We start from the raw sequence: 16,860 nt of genomic DNA on the forward strand, positions 1-16,860 counted from the left end.
TAGAGAGAAGTTGGAGTTTCTCTCACTAAAAAAAACTAGGGCCGGCTAGTTAACCCACACCTATGGGCAGTGTAGAAAATGGTGTGATTTACTAATATTTTTTTTTTAGGATAATTTTGCAAACTACTAAATTAAAAATATATCCCCTTACCTTCTCTACATTAATTTTGTTCCCTCTATATTTAACAACTTGTTTTTCTTCAACATACGTTGGTTGGTTATGATTATAAAATTTATCAATCGTAAGAACAAAACAGTTCTTGTTACTTAATTACTTGCTTGCGTCGTTTGTTATATACAGAAAATAACTTGCCACACTTTTTTTTTTGTCAAGTAGTCTAGTGGTTAGAATTTACCTTTTGTAAGGTGAATAAATGGGTTGTTCGGGGTTCGAACTCAGACCCCTACATATAATAATGCATGTCCCTGCCAACTGAGCTATGTTTTTTAATACCTATTATTATTAATTAACTGTCATTGATCATTAGTTTTTTTTTCTTCCATTTCATCCTATTATATTCGAATATAGCTTTAGAAAATGTAACTTCAACCACTTGTTATTATAATTATAATTATATGTTTTTTTTACAATAATTATATGTTTTCTAATCATTTAAAAAAATATAAATGCTTTGATTTTATATAATAGTATTTTAAATTAAAGAAAGGTAAAACTGGAATAAAAATTTTATAACTCATTTCATTTCATCAACAATCCAAACAATGGAATGATAAATTTGTTCAGGTGCATCATAAAATATCCAAACAATGGAATGAGCTCTCTATTGTATTCCATTTCTTGTCTTCCATTTCTGCTCTATTTGATTTTTTTTTATGTCCCGCTCCGTTATCTTCCATCAATCCATGTTCCAACCTCGGATTCTTTAATGAATTACTTACAAACATCATACAAAGAAGGGTTAAATATGTTTTTGGTCCCTATAAAATTTTCAATCACTACTTTTAGTCCCTATTTTTAAGTAAATTTTTGTATTTTTTAATAAAATTTTGCAGAAATGTATAGAATATTATAAAAATCACTCAAAAAAAATGGAATTTTTTAACAAAACATAAATTAAATACGAATTTTTTATCGCCAAAAATATGAAAATTCATATTTAATTCATGTTTTGGTAAAAAATTATATTTTTTTTGAGAGAGATTCTTATAATATTATATATTTTTCTGCAAAATTTTATTCAAAAATATGATATCTACATATGAGTTTACTTTAAAAGAGTGACAAAAAGTGAAGATGAATAATTTTTAGAGGACTAAAAGTTAAAGAAATTTTTTAGATGGATTAAACGGAAAAGTTGACATATGGATAACCCTATAAAGAACACGGAAGGGGGAAAGGAAAGAAAGGCGGGAAAAGAACAAAAGATGAGTTGCATTTTTGGGTGGTAGTACAGTCCAAAGAAAGGACGAAATGAAAAACCCTAAACCCTAGCTACAACCTTCCTTCCTTCCTCCAATGGCGGATCTTCCGCCGGAGATACTCACTGGAATCCTCTCTATGTTACCAGTACAATCCCTCCTCCGATTCCGTTCAACCTCAAAATCACTTCAATCTCTACTCGATTCGCACAGCTTCGTCAATCTTCACCTCAAAAATTCCCTTAATCGTTCCTTAATCCTTCGACACAACTCCGATTTCTACCAAATCAACGATTTCTCTAACCTAACCACTCGCATTAAACTCAATCTTCCTTTCAAAATCCCCAACAACAACATCTCTCTGTTCGGTTCATGTAACGGCCTTCTCTGCATTACTACCAATGTCGGAATTGCTTTCTGGAACCCTAACATCCGTAAACATCAGATGATTCCTAATCTGCCTATTCCTATTCCTCCTCCTCGTTCTGAATCTGGCAACGTCCACTTTCTCTCATGTGTTCACGGCTTCGGGTTTGATCCGTTAAACGTCGATTACAAACTCCTCAGAATCTCTTGTATCGTTGATCCACAATACTCTACTTCTGATTCACATGTGAGACTCTTCAGCTCGAAAATGAACTCGTGGAAAGACCTTCCTAGTATGCCGTACGCTTTTTCCTATCCTCGAACAGAGGGGGTTTTTGTTGAGAATTCTCTTCACTGGATAATGACTCAGAAACTTGATCAGTTGCAATCTCGTGTAATTGTTGCGTTTAACCTAACACACGAGATTTTCGCTGAGGTTCCTTTTCCTGAAATAGGCGAAGATGTTAGTAGTGAGAGTTTTGAAATTGGTGTTGAGGTTCTGGAAGGGTGTCTTTGTATGATTGTGAATTATCAAACTGCTAAAATTGATGCTTGGGTGATGAAAGAATATGGATGTAGAGATAGCTGGTGTAAACTTTTTACTTTGGCGGAGTCATGTTTCACTTTACCTTTGAAAACTTTGAGGCCTTTAGCTTATTCGAGCGATGGAAGTATGGTTCTGTTGGAAGTAGATTGTGAGAAGCTGCTTTGGTATGATCTCAAGAGTGAACAAGTTAGTTGTGTTGAAGGAATTCCTAATTTCGATCAAGCTATGATTTGTGTTGGAAGTCTTGTGCCACCTTCCTTCCCTAGGAAAGAGAATCATACAAGCAAGAGAAGGTACTTCTTATTTATTATCAGAGTTTTTGCTCTGTATAAATTAATTTCAGTTCAATGGATCCATCATATGATATATGCAGTTAAACTCTATGTTTAAGATAAATTGAATTCTTATTATAGAACAAGGATTCTCTAATTACTTTGAAGTCTCTACCTATGTTTATGTATATCTATCCAACAATGTGTGCATGCTGGATTTCAAAAGACAACAACAATGAATCTCCTCTCGAGGAAAAAAAAAAAAATTATGTCAGACAAAAGGATTTGCAGGATTCTTTAATTTAAACGTAGGTTAAATAAATAATATTGGTATGAGTTGGTCTTTTTTTTTTTTTTTTCCTTCATTAGTTGTGAGTTCCTCGCTATGAAATAATTATTTTGTCAAACTTATTTCGGAATGTTGAGACTATTCCACCCTATTGTGGTATCTATGTATTTAAGGATAAGAACATTGTTGTGTTTGTGTAGAAGTAGAAATTTGCCTGCAATGAAATTACTCAAAATCTATGTACAAGTCCTTTCAAAATATTTATTTTTTATCACTATTGTTTTGTGATATTGTTGAGCTTACTTCTATGAGATGCTTGTATGTTTTTTTACAGGGATGACTTCTTGTCCCGAGGATTTAAATTGAAATTGTAAGGGAGTGAAGGAAGAATCTTTGATGTGTAGCTGAAGCAAGTGGTTTCTAGTGATGGATTTAGTCATGTTGGTGTCCGGGAAGAGTTAAATTGATCAGGAATGGAGTTTAGCTAGTCAGATACCTAGTTTTATGTCTCTTCTTGAATGGTGCGAGATCACTTGGTCAGATACCTAATCTATATGGCTTCTTTCTTTTCCTTTTATTTTCATTTGGTGTATCACTTGGTTTGTAATTGCTAGGATCCTGCGGCACCTGCTATAAGCAATACAAAGAAAAATGTCCTAATGTCTGTTTAGGTGTAAGAAAGTGTTGTAAACTTTTATTATCCATGTGAATTTGTGCATGCATGTTAATATGGTTTTACCATCAACTATTAAACTCTAATGCAACTTTTACATTCCGCAACATTACAACTGTATTTTTGCTTTGTTTGCTTGTGAAAAAACTATTGGCGAGTAACCTACTTGACTATTTGTGTGACCCATCTTCATTCTCTTCAACCCTGAAAATCTATTTGATTTTGTTTCATCATTGACTTTGTAACTGTCAACAAATTGTGGTATTGGATTTGCCGTGGTTTCAATCATGCTTTTGATAATTTGAACTTTCTCCATGCCCATCAACCTATTAATGACTGTTGGAGCTCACAAATTAAGGATGTGGCTCTGACTTTTATCATTGAGTTATCTACATCACTTGGACGTGCAAGAAATAGTTTTCAGAACAAATTTATTTTGTTTTTCAAGCTATTTCAATTATTCACTCGACCATCTCCTTGATTGGGGTTTATTCCAAAGGTTTAGGTTTAATGTCTCCTATCAAAAAATTATCTGTTCTCAATCATTTCAGGGTGGCAGGTCACCCTCGCTCTTGTCCTTGTATCGAGCAAGTCAACTAGTATTCGCCGTTCAAAAAAAAAAAAAAAAGTCAACTAGTATCCTCCTTTTTACCTTTGGGGTGAAGTGTTAGTGTAATTTTGATTGTTGGCTCCCTAGGCACAGTAGGTTGTGGTTGTCTTTCGCTGAACCGACTAATCTCACTTTGAAGCCCGACTTGCATGTAGAAACTCTCTTGCTAAAACGTGAAACCCTTCACTCCCTGCAAAAACCCTCACGCAAAACCCAACTCACACGAAGAAAATCTCTGTTACTGCAAATTGAATCCCTATGTGTTTGTAATTGTTAAAACATTAATCCGTTGTATTGAATTCCTTTGAGGCAGATTGTGAAGTCCTTCTACTGTTGAACTGTTCCGCAGCTGAACTTCCCTTTTCTCAATATTGCAAGTCTCTAAAATCCTTCTTGTTTATACCTTTTCTCATAGAAAATGTTGTGTCCTCTACTTTGATTAATTTAAAGGTTGTTGGTTTGTTTATTGACCGTATTTGCTAGTTTATAGCTTTTGAAGGTTGAATGGGAAAGGAAGATACTTGCTTACTAAAGATCAAAGTTTCACCACCCAAAAAAAAAAATAAAGATCAAAGTTTGCCAGCTTTTTTCAGAGTTAGAAGCTACTTTAAACTTAAAGGTGATAATAAGAGCTTCAAAAATTAAGTAAAAGTTGTTTGGAAACTCTAATTTTTTTATTTAAAAGTAAAATTTAAACTAAAATTTCTGATAAATTATGTACTCGTTTTTTTTTCTTTGACGAAATTATATATTACAAAAAATGTCTAGAAATTGATTAGTAATATAAACATTATATTTATGTATTTTAAATATTTATATCCATGCATATACAATTTTATTCAAATTGTATATTTTTTTATGATTTATAAACAATCAACTTGCTAGAATTATATTTTTAAATGAAAATATTTATCGTTGGAGATGTCATGAAGCACCACAAGTCTTCAATTAGATTTTTTTTTATAATGATATTGTTTGCCATTATAAAATTAAAGTTAGCAAATTGGAACGTGTTAAGAATAAAAAAACCAAGTTGTAACAATTTATTCCTTCAAAAAAAAAAAGTTGTAACAATTTATTTTTTTAAAGAACCAAGTTCTGACCATTAGCAAGCTTTACGTTTTTTTTTCCCGAAAGAATTCGCAAAGCTTTACTGGTTTATTTAACAAATTAACAAATAAAAATGAAAAACAAATGTGGCTGGCGGGATTCGAAACATAAGCGTGCAAAATGGTCAGCGAATAAGTTAACATAAAGTTCAAATTACTGGCTTCTCCTTTTTCAGTTTTTTCTTCTTTAATATTGAGCTACTTTTTTTATTAAGAGCTTCTTATGAAATGTGTTTGGCCAACTTCTTCCTTAAAGTAGAAGAGAAGTTAAAATTAAGTCTGGCCAAACACTACCTAATCTGCGTTAGTAGGTTATTACAATAACTTTATTTCACAATTTTTTTAAGCTATTTGTGTCTAAAATTAACAGCGACAAAATGATTTTGAGAAATGTATTGAGATATATTAGAATTTTGAATAAGTGCAAGAAGAAGTTCACACAGATTTTGTTATTAGCATGATTTGAAAATAATTAATACAAAAGAAGGATCTGTTACTTGTTCAAAGCCTTTATGATAATTCGATATTTAAGTTTTCTAACGTAGTGGTTTTTCTAATGAAAAAATTTGACGAGAGCTTTCTAAAGAAAACTTTTTAACTCTTTTAGCCAAACTTCCAAATAGTTTATTTCATGATTTTAGCTTCCTAATACACTTGGTGGTCTTGGAATAGATTTATGAAGCTTCCTTTCTAACTCTGATTCTCCATTCAGACCAATTGATCATATTTGGTTTTCTAACGTTATCTAATGAAGCATGTTACCTGTTTTATACTTTGGATGGTATTTTTCCTACGGGTTCTATCCATTTTAATTTTCATATGGTATAGTTTTGATTTGTTCATACATTTTGTGAAGGCAACTATTGTTGGATTGGTTTGCAAATTTCAACTTATCCTTGTCCTCCTTTGCTGCTTTTGAGAAGATGCTCGCCTGGCTGTATGCTCTTTACCGATTTTCTTTTATACCTGTGTGGGCTATCATGAATATTGAGAATGTGTACGGAAAATTCTTAGCTTAAAAGTTACAGCTAGCAAGTTATCCAGTTAGCTCATTTTCAGCTATCCTTAAAATTCCTACCATTTCTAATAGTGGCTGTCATCTGCTACATCAAATATAAGTCAAACTGTTATGAACAAATGATGCAGTGAAAGGGTTAGACCTCTGAAGTTTGAGTCCTGCGTAAATCATGAATAACACCCAAACCAAACATAAGTGGTCTGAACATGGTTTTTTAACCTTTTTTTATGCAAGGGTTTTTTAACCAAATTAATAGGCTTACTATGGCACTTTGTATTTATGATTTGAAAACAAAATGCTAGCTATTTATAATCTGGTTAAACATTTAAAAGGGATTTCCATAGGTTATTACAAACCCATCATATATTTCTCATTTCAGAACCATTTTCATAAGGTGAGGTGTCAGAGGTGCTTTCAAGAAGCAAAGGTAAGACCTTTTTTAAAGAACTAATCTCAACTTCCATTTTAAAGAAGCAAAGGTACTACACAAAAACTTATACAGGAAACTACACTACACAAATATGTACTTGCAAAAGAAACCTACAAAGTAATTTCACACTAAAACGCCCTTTTTTTTATCATGTCTGGAACATGTGCTCAGACTAAAAATTATGATATTTTTTCTACAAGGTAAGTTTTATGTTGTAATATCATAATGTGGACTGTTATTCCTTTTCTGCTGTAGACTTTGAATGCCATTCCTAATGCCTAAGGTTCTTTTATAGATCCAATAGAAATAGGTACATGATGTGTGTGTTCATAAGAAATGGCAGGTTATTATTGATAAATGTCTGTTATGTTATGTGTCATTTTAAGAGTTGATCTTGTGACTAGGTAAAGTCCACCCTCCTTTCTTCGGGAAAAAAAATCATGTTAGACCAAAGGATTTGCAGGATTTCTTTTCTTTCAAATTTGGTTAAAGAAAGAATCTTGGTATGAATTATTTTTTTTTGTTTGAGACCCTCAATATATTTATTTTGATAAGCTTATTTCTGATTGTTGAGACTATTCCGCCCTGCCGTGGTATATGTGTATGTAAGGAGAAGAAAATTGTTGTTTAGAAATTTACTTACCATGAAATTACTTCAAATTCAAGTATAATTCCTTTCAAAAATTTGGTTTTTTTATCACTACTCTTTTATGATATTGTTGAGTTTACTTATATGATATTCATGTGTTTTTTTTACAAGGATGACTTCTTGTCCCAAGGATTTAAATCGACATTTAAGGGAGTGAAAGAAGAACCAATGATGTGAAGCTGAAACTGAATGCTCAAATTGTTTCTAGTGATGGAATTGGTTTGTGGGAAGGATTGAATTGATGAGGAATGTAGCTCCACCCATTTGTATCTCGCTTCTGGAATAGTGTGACATCACACTTCTCTCTTGTGTAAAAATCTTACGAGGGGATCCATTCCCCGTGGAATCGTGAATGGGGATGACCTTTGGTGAAAGAAAGGCCAACGGAAGTGTGACAAAGATCTCAAAGCTAGAATAGAATATTGAAGATGAAGAAAAAAGAAATTGAAGATCACATACCAGATGTACATGTATTCTTTTCTTTCCTATTATATGGCGTATCTCTTGCTCTATAATTGTGAGGATCCTGCGACACTTGTTATACGCAATAAAAAAAGGCCCGTTTGTCCTTTAGGGGTAACAAAGTGTCGAAAAATGGCCTATATATCGTTAAGGTGTAAAAAATGTTAAAAAAATGTATGTGTGATTTTGTATGTATACATGGTTTTTTTTTTGTTAAGAAAACAAATTTAACACTCATTTCATTAATCAATAGAGTTAATACAAAGAGGAACATGATCATGAACATGGTGGCTAACATAAGAATTGACCGCCATAGCGAAGCTATGAACAACCATATTCTCTTCTCTCTGAATAAACTTTACCTCAAAGTTACATTACAAGTTTAAAATGCATCTAATATTGTTCACAACAGTATTAAATTTGGATTGGCCTTCATTTTTGCAATAGATTGCAGCAACAAGGACTTGGGAGTCACTAAGAAAAGTCATGCTTGAAATGTGCATTTGTTACACCCACTTCATAGATTTTAACATAACCAAACCTTCACCTTCATGGATTTGTAACTCAAGGCTGAACCAATCTGTCACCACCTTCACAAAAGCTCCTCCTCGCCGCAGATACACGCACCATAACCAGTTCGATTGTAACTTGCGAAAAACTAGCATCAATGTTACAAATCATACCGTGCACAGATGTACCATACTCCCTATCATTTCTGCTCACTGTTGCACGGTTTTTCTGCTGCACATTCTGAATTGATATCCATTCCCCGAGCATCATTTGAGCTGAAACGACAATCTGATGCGCTGTTGACGTCTTCTGATTCCACATGCGTTCGTTTTTGCTATGCCAAATACTCCATATTAACGACATGACCTTACTGACCATCTAGTTTTATAGTCATCTGTAAAAAAAATTACATTTGGCTACCTTGCATGAATTGCATTTTTAATTTGTTTGCTTGTGACCTTACTAACATCCGTAAACATCGGATTATCCCTTCTCCCCCTATTCCTACTCCTCAACACCCTGAATCTAACAGCATTCACTTTGGCTTTTACATTCATGGCTTCCATTTTGGTTCATTAACCGATGATTGCAATTAATGGATTTCACTACTTTGACATTTATATTCAAAAGTGAGATCAGGATTGCAGAAGTGTATGTAATTAGGTGATAAACGAATCAGGACCATGTAAGATTAAATATAAATGATGAACATTTCAATCCATATGTATATATTATCTTGAAGATTTATTAATCATCTTCCACTCATTGTATCAAGCCAATGGATAAATTTGCTATTCCCTATTACAATGCTTAAACTTTTTTGAAAAATATGTTTTAAAAGGTGAAGAGCAGAGTGTGGAAGGATACATATTGAGACATTATAATGCACCAGAATTCCAACAGCAACTGGAACCAAAATGCCTGCAATGAAAAAAACTAGACTTCCAAAAAAATTCTGCTAGGTATTTTTAATTTGCACTTGGTCCAAATCAATGAAATAAACTCCATATGAACTTTATGTAATCTAGCAAATAGGTGCTATTGATCAATGACATAAACTGTTGTCTGTCCAAGTAGTCAACTTGTGCACATCTATCAAACTAGATTAAGTCAAAGATAAATCAAACTAGATAAAATAAACTCGCACATTTTGGCCATAATCTTTATAAATACACTTGCAAGCACTTTTAGATGATCTATTAGGGCATCTGTTTCAATCTGATCGTTATCCTCCTCAAGCAAATTGGTGGCAACTGTAATTGCCGAATTGATCTTGTTTCAATCTGATTGTAATTGCAGAGTTGATCATTATTCAATGACATAAACTGCAGGTCCCTCATATTTTTGGCCATTCTCTTTCAAGTGAATGAAGTCTGTTGAGGAGATTTGAATTTATAGTAGTACTTCACTTCAGAAGAGAAAGAGAGACATATCTTTGTTGAATGTTTCAGGTTTGTTTTAATATCTGTAAAATGGAATATGAAAGTTATCAGAAAGTGTCCTTGTTAATATTAAAGCGGCATAAATAAAGTCCCTTCGTGTATGCGATAATATTATGGTTTCGTGACTCCTTATACTGCCATAATTGCCACATTGGATGAAGAGTTTGAATTAAGATTACTGTTAAAAAAACATAGATTAGATCATTGGAATAACTTCAAGCAACAAGTCATCTCAAAGTACCCATTACATCTGTACATTTTGCGACACAAGATGCAAAGAAAACTCAAATAAACCAAAAACCAAATCAGTATTTACAAAAACTCACCAAGACTCTAGATGGACAGTCAATTCTTACATGATGTGGCGCTGTTAAAAAAAATGATGTGGCAAGTCAATTCTTGAAAATGTCTAGCTCTAGAAAGGTTTCAAGTTTCAACCACATATCAACTTAAATCATCAAAAAGATTAACTAGAACATGTTTATAAAAATGATTTGGATGGTGCTAAAGCTAGAACAGAGTTATTCTAAGCATTCATCGGTTATGTTGGTTCGCAAGACATAAACCAGAAAAATTTGAATAACATGTTCAACACATACATTATCATAAACTTCAATGCTATTAGATAATGACAATAAAACTAAAGGTTTGCATTCAGCAATTTCAAATCACTTAAAATCTTAACAAAGAAAAATAAAATTATTAGTCTTCAATATAAGGTGTTTCGACATGCTCTCCAGCTCCTCCAGATGACTCTCAAGAACATCTATTTCTTTCTTTTTGTTATTCTTATCAAGCAAATTCACAGAGACAGTAATTGCATTGTTGATCTTCTCACTTTCTTGATGGGAGAGCATCAGATTAACAACCTTCTTTAAAGTATTCTTCATATTGTAAACACAAGAATCTAATGCACTCATTACCTTGGCCTTCCTTAAGAATTGCATATCTTCCACATGGTATTTCTCAGCTTCTTTAATCATTTTTTCAATTTCTAATGTTGATAACCTTTCTTTGTCATTAGTAATGGCGATCGCATTCATATTGTCTGTAGATATTTACTTAGCAGTAACAGTTAGGATGCCATTTTCATCAATGGAAAAGCATACCTCCAAGGGCTGGCCACGGGGACATGGAAGACAAGGAATCCCAAATGAACCACGCAGATTATTGTCACTAGCTCTTGCTCTCTCACCCTCATATACCCTAATCAAGACGCTGCACTGGTTATCATAAAGGGTAGTATATCCATTTGTCTTCTTGACAGGTATGGAAGTAGTTCTAGGAACCACCACACTCATGATATCTTCATTATATGTTGAGATACCAAGTGACAATGGGGTAACATCTCGCAGCACCAAGTTGGGGACATTCTTAAAGCTAGCAGCCTGAACAGCTGCATCATAAGCAACAGGCTCGTCTGGGTTGATATGCATGAACAAATCCTTCCCCTTGAAAAATTCTACCAATAGATCCCGCACTTTGGGAATCCTAGACGAGCCACCCACAAGAACAATATCATCAATATCATTCTTGTATATCTTTAAATCCCTGAAACAACTGTCAACAATATTCATACACTCAGTGAAAAAGTCCATATTAATTACCTCAAATTTGGAACGAGTGATTGATGAAGAAAAGTTGATTCCCATAAATAAAAAATCTACCTCAACAGTGGTAACAAAAGCAAAAGAGAGTATCATTTTTGCCCTCTCACAGGCAGTTCTCAACCTCCTTAAGGACTTTGGGTTCCCACTGATGTCCACTTTATTCTTCTTTTTGAACTCAACAAAATAGTTCATCATTCTGCTATCAAAGTCCTCTACCCCAAGACGAGTGTTTCCTGCGGTGGCTTTTACTTCAAAGGCATCACCTTTAATTGTGAGGATAGACACATCAAGAGTACCGCCACTCAGGTCAAAGACAAAAATATTTCGCTTACCATTGCGGTCACTTCTCTGGTCAAGGCCATATACAATAGCTGCAGCAATCAGTTTATTGATTATCCGAATGACATTAAGGCCAGCAATAGCACCAGCATCTATGGTGGCCTTTCTCTGAGAATCGTTGAAGTAAGCTGGCACAATAACAACGGCATTCTTAACTGGCAACCCCAGATATGCCTCTGCAACCTCTCGCATCTTTGCAAGGACCATAGAAGATATCTGCAACCTCACTTAACCGTAATCATTGGCTTATCATTAACACCAGAAACAACCTTGAATGCAACTACATTATATCATTCACTAACTAATCAGGGCTTTAAAAAAAAAATGTTTTCAACCGTGACATCATAGCGTCGTAAATTTGTAATCACAACACATTAATGATTGAGACTTCAACAACTACATTTGACCATCATTATCAACAATATCACGAATCTTTAGACAGCTACATTTTAGTAGCTTCTTTAAAAATCATTTTCGATACATGATTTTCAATAAGATAAACAAATACCTTCCTTTTAAACAAAATCTCTAAAACATTTAATGTCAATCAATTTTTTTTCAAACCGTTAATAAAACAAACCCTAAATACAGGAAATAGCAAAGAATAGAAATATAAATTTAGCAAAGACAATGTAGTTCTGTTTCCTTGATCATTGTAAATAATCTCAACCCTATGGTGTTCATCCCATCCACACAGCAATACACGAACAGGTTGTTCCAAGGTCTATTCCTACTGCACGTCTTTCGTATTCTTTTGTCATGATCCTTCTTTTTTTGATGGAATCCATGAAACGAAAAGACAAGCTAATTGAAAAGTACTCCTATAAACTAAGCATATAATAATATATTATGAATGTCGATGAATTTCCATAGAAAGTTGCTAATACTGAATGATAAACTCATTTGATTGATCGAAGTTTCAAGTTGATTGATACACATATTCTAGAGCTCCACAACAATACAATCAAACCCTAATTTAGATATTAGATAAGACTCAGTCAATTAAGTCAACTAACTAACTAACATAAAGTCTATGATGACCAAGTCCAGTTAAACTAAAGAAACTAGGTTAAACTTAAACCCTAAAGAAACATATCATCAAACATAATCCTAAACTAATGTAAGTACTTCAATCAGAGTCGGTCTCATCAGAACAAGTTACAGCATTCAATAGAGTCCCAGGTGCCTCCGTGTTGTTTGAGTTTGGAGAAACTTGAAAGACCAGAGGAAAGCACACAACCTTCAATGTCTTGCTACTCGAATGAAAATGAAAGATCTTGTTCTTGTATTTGACAGAAGCATTTACATTGAGCCCAAACTGCACCCTATCAAACTCACTACGGCTATGGTTGATGCCGTTGGCCACACCAGGAACAACAGAACCATTCACGGATGGTGTGAGAATAAACCCTCCCAAGCGATCAGTGAAGAAAGGTGGCAGAATGTAAAAAGAAGGAAATGATGATTTGTTGAGAACAATGGAGAAGTCTTCGTCTTTGTGGAAGAGCTCGACGGAGAGTTGGCTGAAATAGACACGAGCCGTGTCGGTAGGGTTTTGGACCGAGAGTGAAATGTTGAAGTCTCCAGTTAGCTTAGTTTTGTTAACTTGAAGAGAGGTGAGTGTTGCCGACTCAACTTGAAGGGTTGGGAGGTGTTGACTGCCACAGTCTATGGCCATGAAAAGAGGAGTTCCGATGAGAGAGAAGAAAAGCATGATGAAGAAGAAAATCACACAACCGATAAGGAAATCTGTTATGCGTGAGCGCCATGTTTGAGGGGCGGAGGAGGGCTTCATTTTTTCAAAGAAGTGATTCAAGTTTGAAATGGTGAGTGAATGAGGAAGTTTCAGATCAAATCAAAAGGTCGGTGGGTGGTGGGATCCAACTACCAACTTTACTCTTTTACACTTTATGTTGATTTTTGTTTCGCATGGAAGATACAATGAGGAGAGGTAGGTACACGTAAGATTTTTAATGTATGTGGCAAAAATGAGGTGACATGTCAAGTAGACAGTTTGGGAGTCTAATTAAATAAAATAGAAGGTTTTGCTAAAACAATGCCGGGCATTTGTGTTGTACAAAGAGAGGAAGAAACGAAAAACCCTAGCTACAAACCTTCCTTCCTTCCTTCCTCCAATGGCGAATCCTCTCTCTGTTACCGGTGCAATCCCTCCTCCGATTCCGTTCAACCTCAAAATCTCTTCATCGATTCCCAAAGCTTCATCAAACTTCACTTCCAAAATTCCCTCAATCATTCCTTAATCCTCACACAACTTCGATTTCTACCAAATCAACGATTTCTCTAACCTAACCACCCGCATTAAACTCAATCTTCCTTTCAAAATCCCCAACAACTTCATCTCTCTGTTTGCTTCATGTAGCGGCCTTCTCTGCATTTCGGGAACCCTAACATCCTAATCACCCTATTCAAACTCCTGCTCTTTCTGGATCTAACTACATCCATGTCGGCTTTTGCGTTCACGGCTTCGGTTTTGATCCATTAACCGATGATTACAAACTTCTCACAATCTCTTGTTTCGTCAAACTACACCACCGCACTCATGATTCACATGTTACACTCTTCAGCTTGAAAACGAACACGAACTCGTGGAAAGTACTTTCTAGTATGCCGGACTCTCTTTACTATCCTCGAACCATGGGAGTTTTTGTTGAGAATTCTCTTCATTGGATAATGAAGAGGAAACTTGATGGGTTACAATCTTGTTTAATTGTTGCTTTTAACCTAATGCTTGAGATTTTCAATGAGGTTCCTCTTCCTGAAATAGGTAATGAAGTTAATAGTGAGAGTTTTAAAATTGATGTTGCCGTTTTGGGAGGGTGTCTTTGTTTGGTTGTGAATTATCAAACTAGTAAAATTGATGTTTGGGTGATGAAAGAATATGGATGTAGAGACTAGAATAGTTGGTGTAAACTTTTTAGAGTGGTTAAATCGTGTTTCACTTTACCGTTGGAATCTTTGAGGCCTCTTTGAGGCCTTTAGGTTATTCGAGCAATGGAAGTATGGTTCTGTTGGAAGTAGACCATGAGAAGTTGTTTTGGTATGATCTCAAGAGTGAACATGTTAATTATGTTGAAGGAATTCCTAATTTGAATGAAGCTATGATTTGTGTTGGAAGTCTTGTACCACCTTCCTTCCCTAAGAACGAGAACCGCACAAGCAAGAGAAGGTACTTCTTATTGATTGTCTGAATTTTTTTAGTTTTTGTTTGTTATGTATAAGTTAATATCAGTTAATGGACCTATCATGTGATATATGCAGTTAAACACTGTTAAAAGGTCAGATTGAATTCTTATTATAGGACAATGATTCTCTAATTATCTACCTTTGTTTATGTATATGTATTTGACAATGTGTGTATGCTGGATTACAAAAGACAATGTGTGTATGCTATGTGTAGGTTTATGAGTTGACCTTGTGACTGGCTAAACTCAACCCTAGGAAAAAAATATTAAGTTAGACAAAAGGATTTGCAGGATTCCTTTACTTTAAATGTAGGTTAAGTAAATAATATTGGTATGATTTGGTCTTTTTTTCCTTCATTAGTTGAGATCCTCACTGCGATGTCAAACTTATTTTGAAATGTTCGACCCTGTCATGGTATCTATGTGGATAAGAACATTGTTGTGTAGAAATTTGCCTGCAATGAAATTATTCCAAATCTATGTATAATTCATTTAAAAAAGATTATTTTTTTTTTTATCTCCATTCATTTGTGATATTAATGAGCTTGCTTACCTCTTACGATTATAGAAAAATTCGGATGCATGGTACACGTCGGTACTCCAATGTATTTCCTCTTCTGAGTCGGAAAAAATATGTTTTCGAACCCTTTCTTTCAAATTAAAAGTCTATGTTCCTGCGCGGATCTCAGCAATTACTTGTTCTGATTTTACATATTGATCATCTTGAACTAATAGAAAAGTTTTTGGTGGAATCATCACGTGATGAATGTATTTCTTTTTTGCATGGATGGCTTCTTGTCTCAAGGATTTAAATTGAAATTATAAGTGAGTGAAGGAAGAACCTTTGTGTTACAGCTGAAGCAGGTTGTTTCTAGTGGTGGAATCAGCCATTTTGGTTTGCGGGAAACGTTAAATATATCACAGTTGGAGCATCATCTAATTTTATGTCTCTTCTTGAATGGTGCGAGATCTTACTTCTCCCTCTCATGTAAAATCTCACTTGAGGGGATTTATTCTCAGTAGAACCGTGAAAGAAAGGCACACGAAAGGGAAACAAAGATCTCCAAACCAAAATATAATATTGAAGATCAGATACTAAATATACATGACTTCTTTCTTTTCCTTTTATTTTGGTGTATCACTTGGTCTGTAATTGCTAGGATCCTGCTATTTGTAATGCAAAGAAAAATAGCCTATATATCTGTTTAGGTGTAAGAAAGTGTTGAAAATGGTTATATGTTATTATGGTGATCAAAACTTTTAGTATCTTTGCGATTTTGTATATATGCATGCGTGTTAATATGGTTTTACCACCAACTGTAATGCAACTCTTACATTTGGCAACCTTACACGAATTGTATTTTGCTTTGTTTGCTTGTGAAAAAATTATTGGCAAGGGACCTGCTTGACTACTAATTGTGTGACCCATCTTCAATCTCTTCAACCCTGAAAATCTATTTGCTTTTGTTTCATCATTGACTTTGTAACTGTCATGGATAACTTAACTTTGCCATCAAATTGTGGTATTGGATTTGTTGTGGCTTCAATCATGCTTTCGATAATTTGAGCTTTCTCCATGCCCTTCAATTCATTAATGACTGTTGGAGCTCACAAATTAAGGACGTGGCTCTGACTGCCGTTATTGAGTTATCTAGATCACTTCGACGTGTAAGAAATCTTTCAGTTTATAGCTTTTGGAGGTAGAATGGGAAAGGAGGATACTTGTGATACTTGCTTACTAAAGTTCAAAGTTAAAACTACATCTGTAGGTTATTGCAAAACCATTATTTCATGATATTTTTCAAGCTATTTGCGACAAAAACTAACAGCGACGAATGATTTTGAGAAATGTATTGAGATATATTACTATTTAGAATAAGTGCAAGAAGAAGTTCACACAAATATTCTATGTTATTAGACATGGTTTGAAAATAATTAATACAAAAGAATG

General features: G+C 34.3%; 1 protein-coding gene and 2 pseudogenes across 3 annotated transcripts; 2 read left to right on the forward strand and 1 right to left on the reverse strand.

The window, feature by feature from the left end:
* The first annotated feature begins 1,364 nt into the window (after positions 1-1,364).
* Positions 1,365-3,634, forward strand: LOC146956202 (F-box protein CPR1-like). Its single transcript, XM_085727347.1, has 2 exons — positions 1,365-2,586; positions 3,189-3,634. Exons 1-2 carry the CDS (start codon positions 1,478-1,480, stop codon positions 3,226-3,228), a joined length of 1,149 nt encoding a protein of 382 aa, XP_085583473.1. The 5' UTR covers positions 1,365-1,477; the 3' UTR covers positions 3,229-3,634.
* A 6,723-nt stretch (positions 3,635-10,357) lies between these two features.
* On the reverse strand, positions 10,358-13,656 carry LOC146956203 (heat shock cognate 70 kDa protein-like; annotated as a pseudogene). Its single transcript, XR_015029966.1, has 2 exons — positions 12,287-13,656; positions 10,358-11,975 (listed from the first exon to the last, which is right to left on the reverse strand). The product of XR_015029966.1 is annotated as a heat shock cognate 70 kDa protein-like (transcript).
* LOC146956204 (F-box protein CPR1-like) lies at positions 13,383-16,232 on the forward strand (annotated as a pseudogene). Its single transcript, XR_015029967.1, has 3 exons — positions 13,383-13,475; positions 13,813-14,893; positions 15,715-16,232. The product of XR_015029967.1 is annotated as an F-box protein CPR1-like (transcript).
* The last annotated feature ends 628 nt before the right edge of the window (positions 16,233-16,860 follow it).

This window comes from Medicago sativa, chromosome 1 (assembly GCF_051527215.1).
Source record: "Medicago sativa cultivar Bolivia chromosome 1, Bolivia_mono, whole genome shotgun sequence".
Lineage (NCBI taxonomy): Eukaryota > Viridiplantae > Streptophyta > Magnoliopsida > Fabales > Fabaceae > Medicago > Medicago sativa.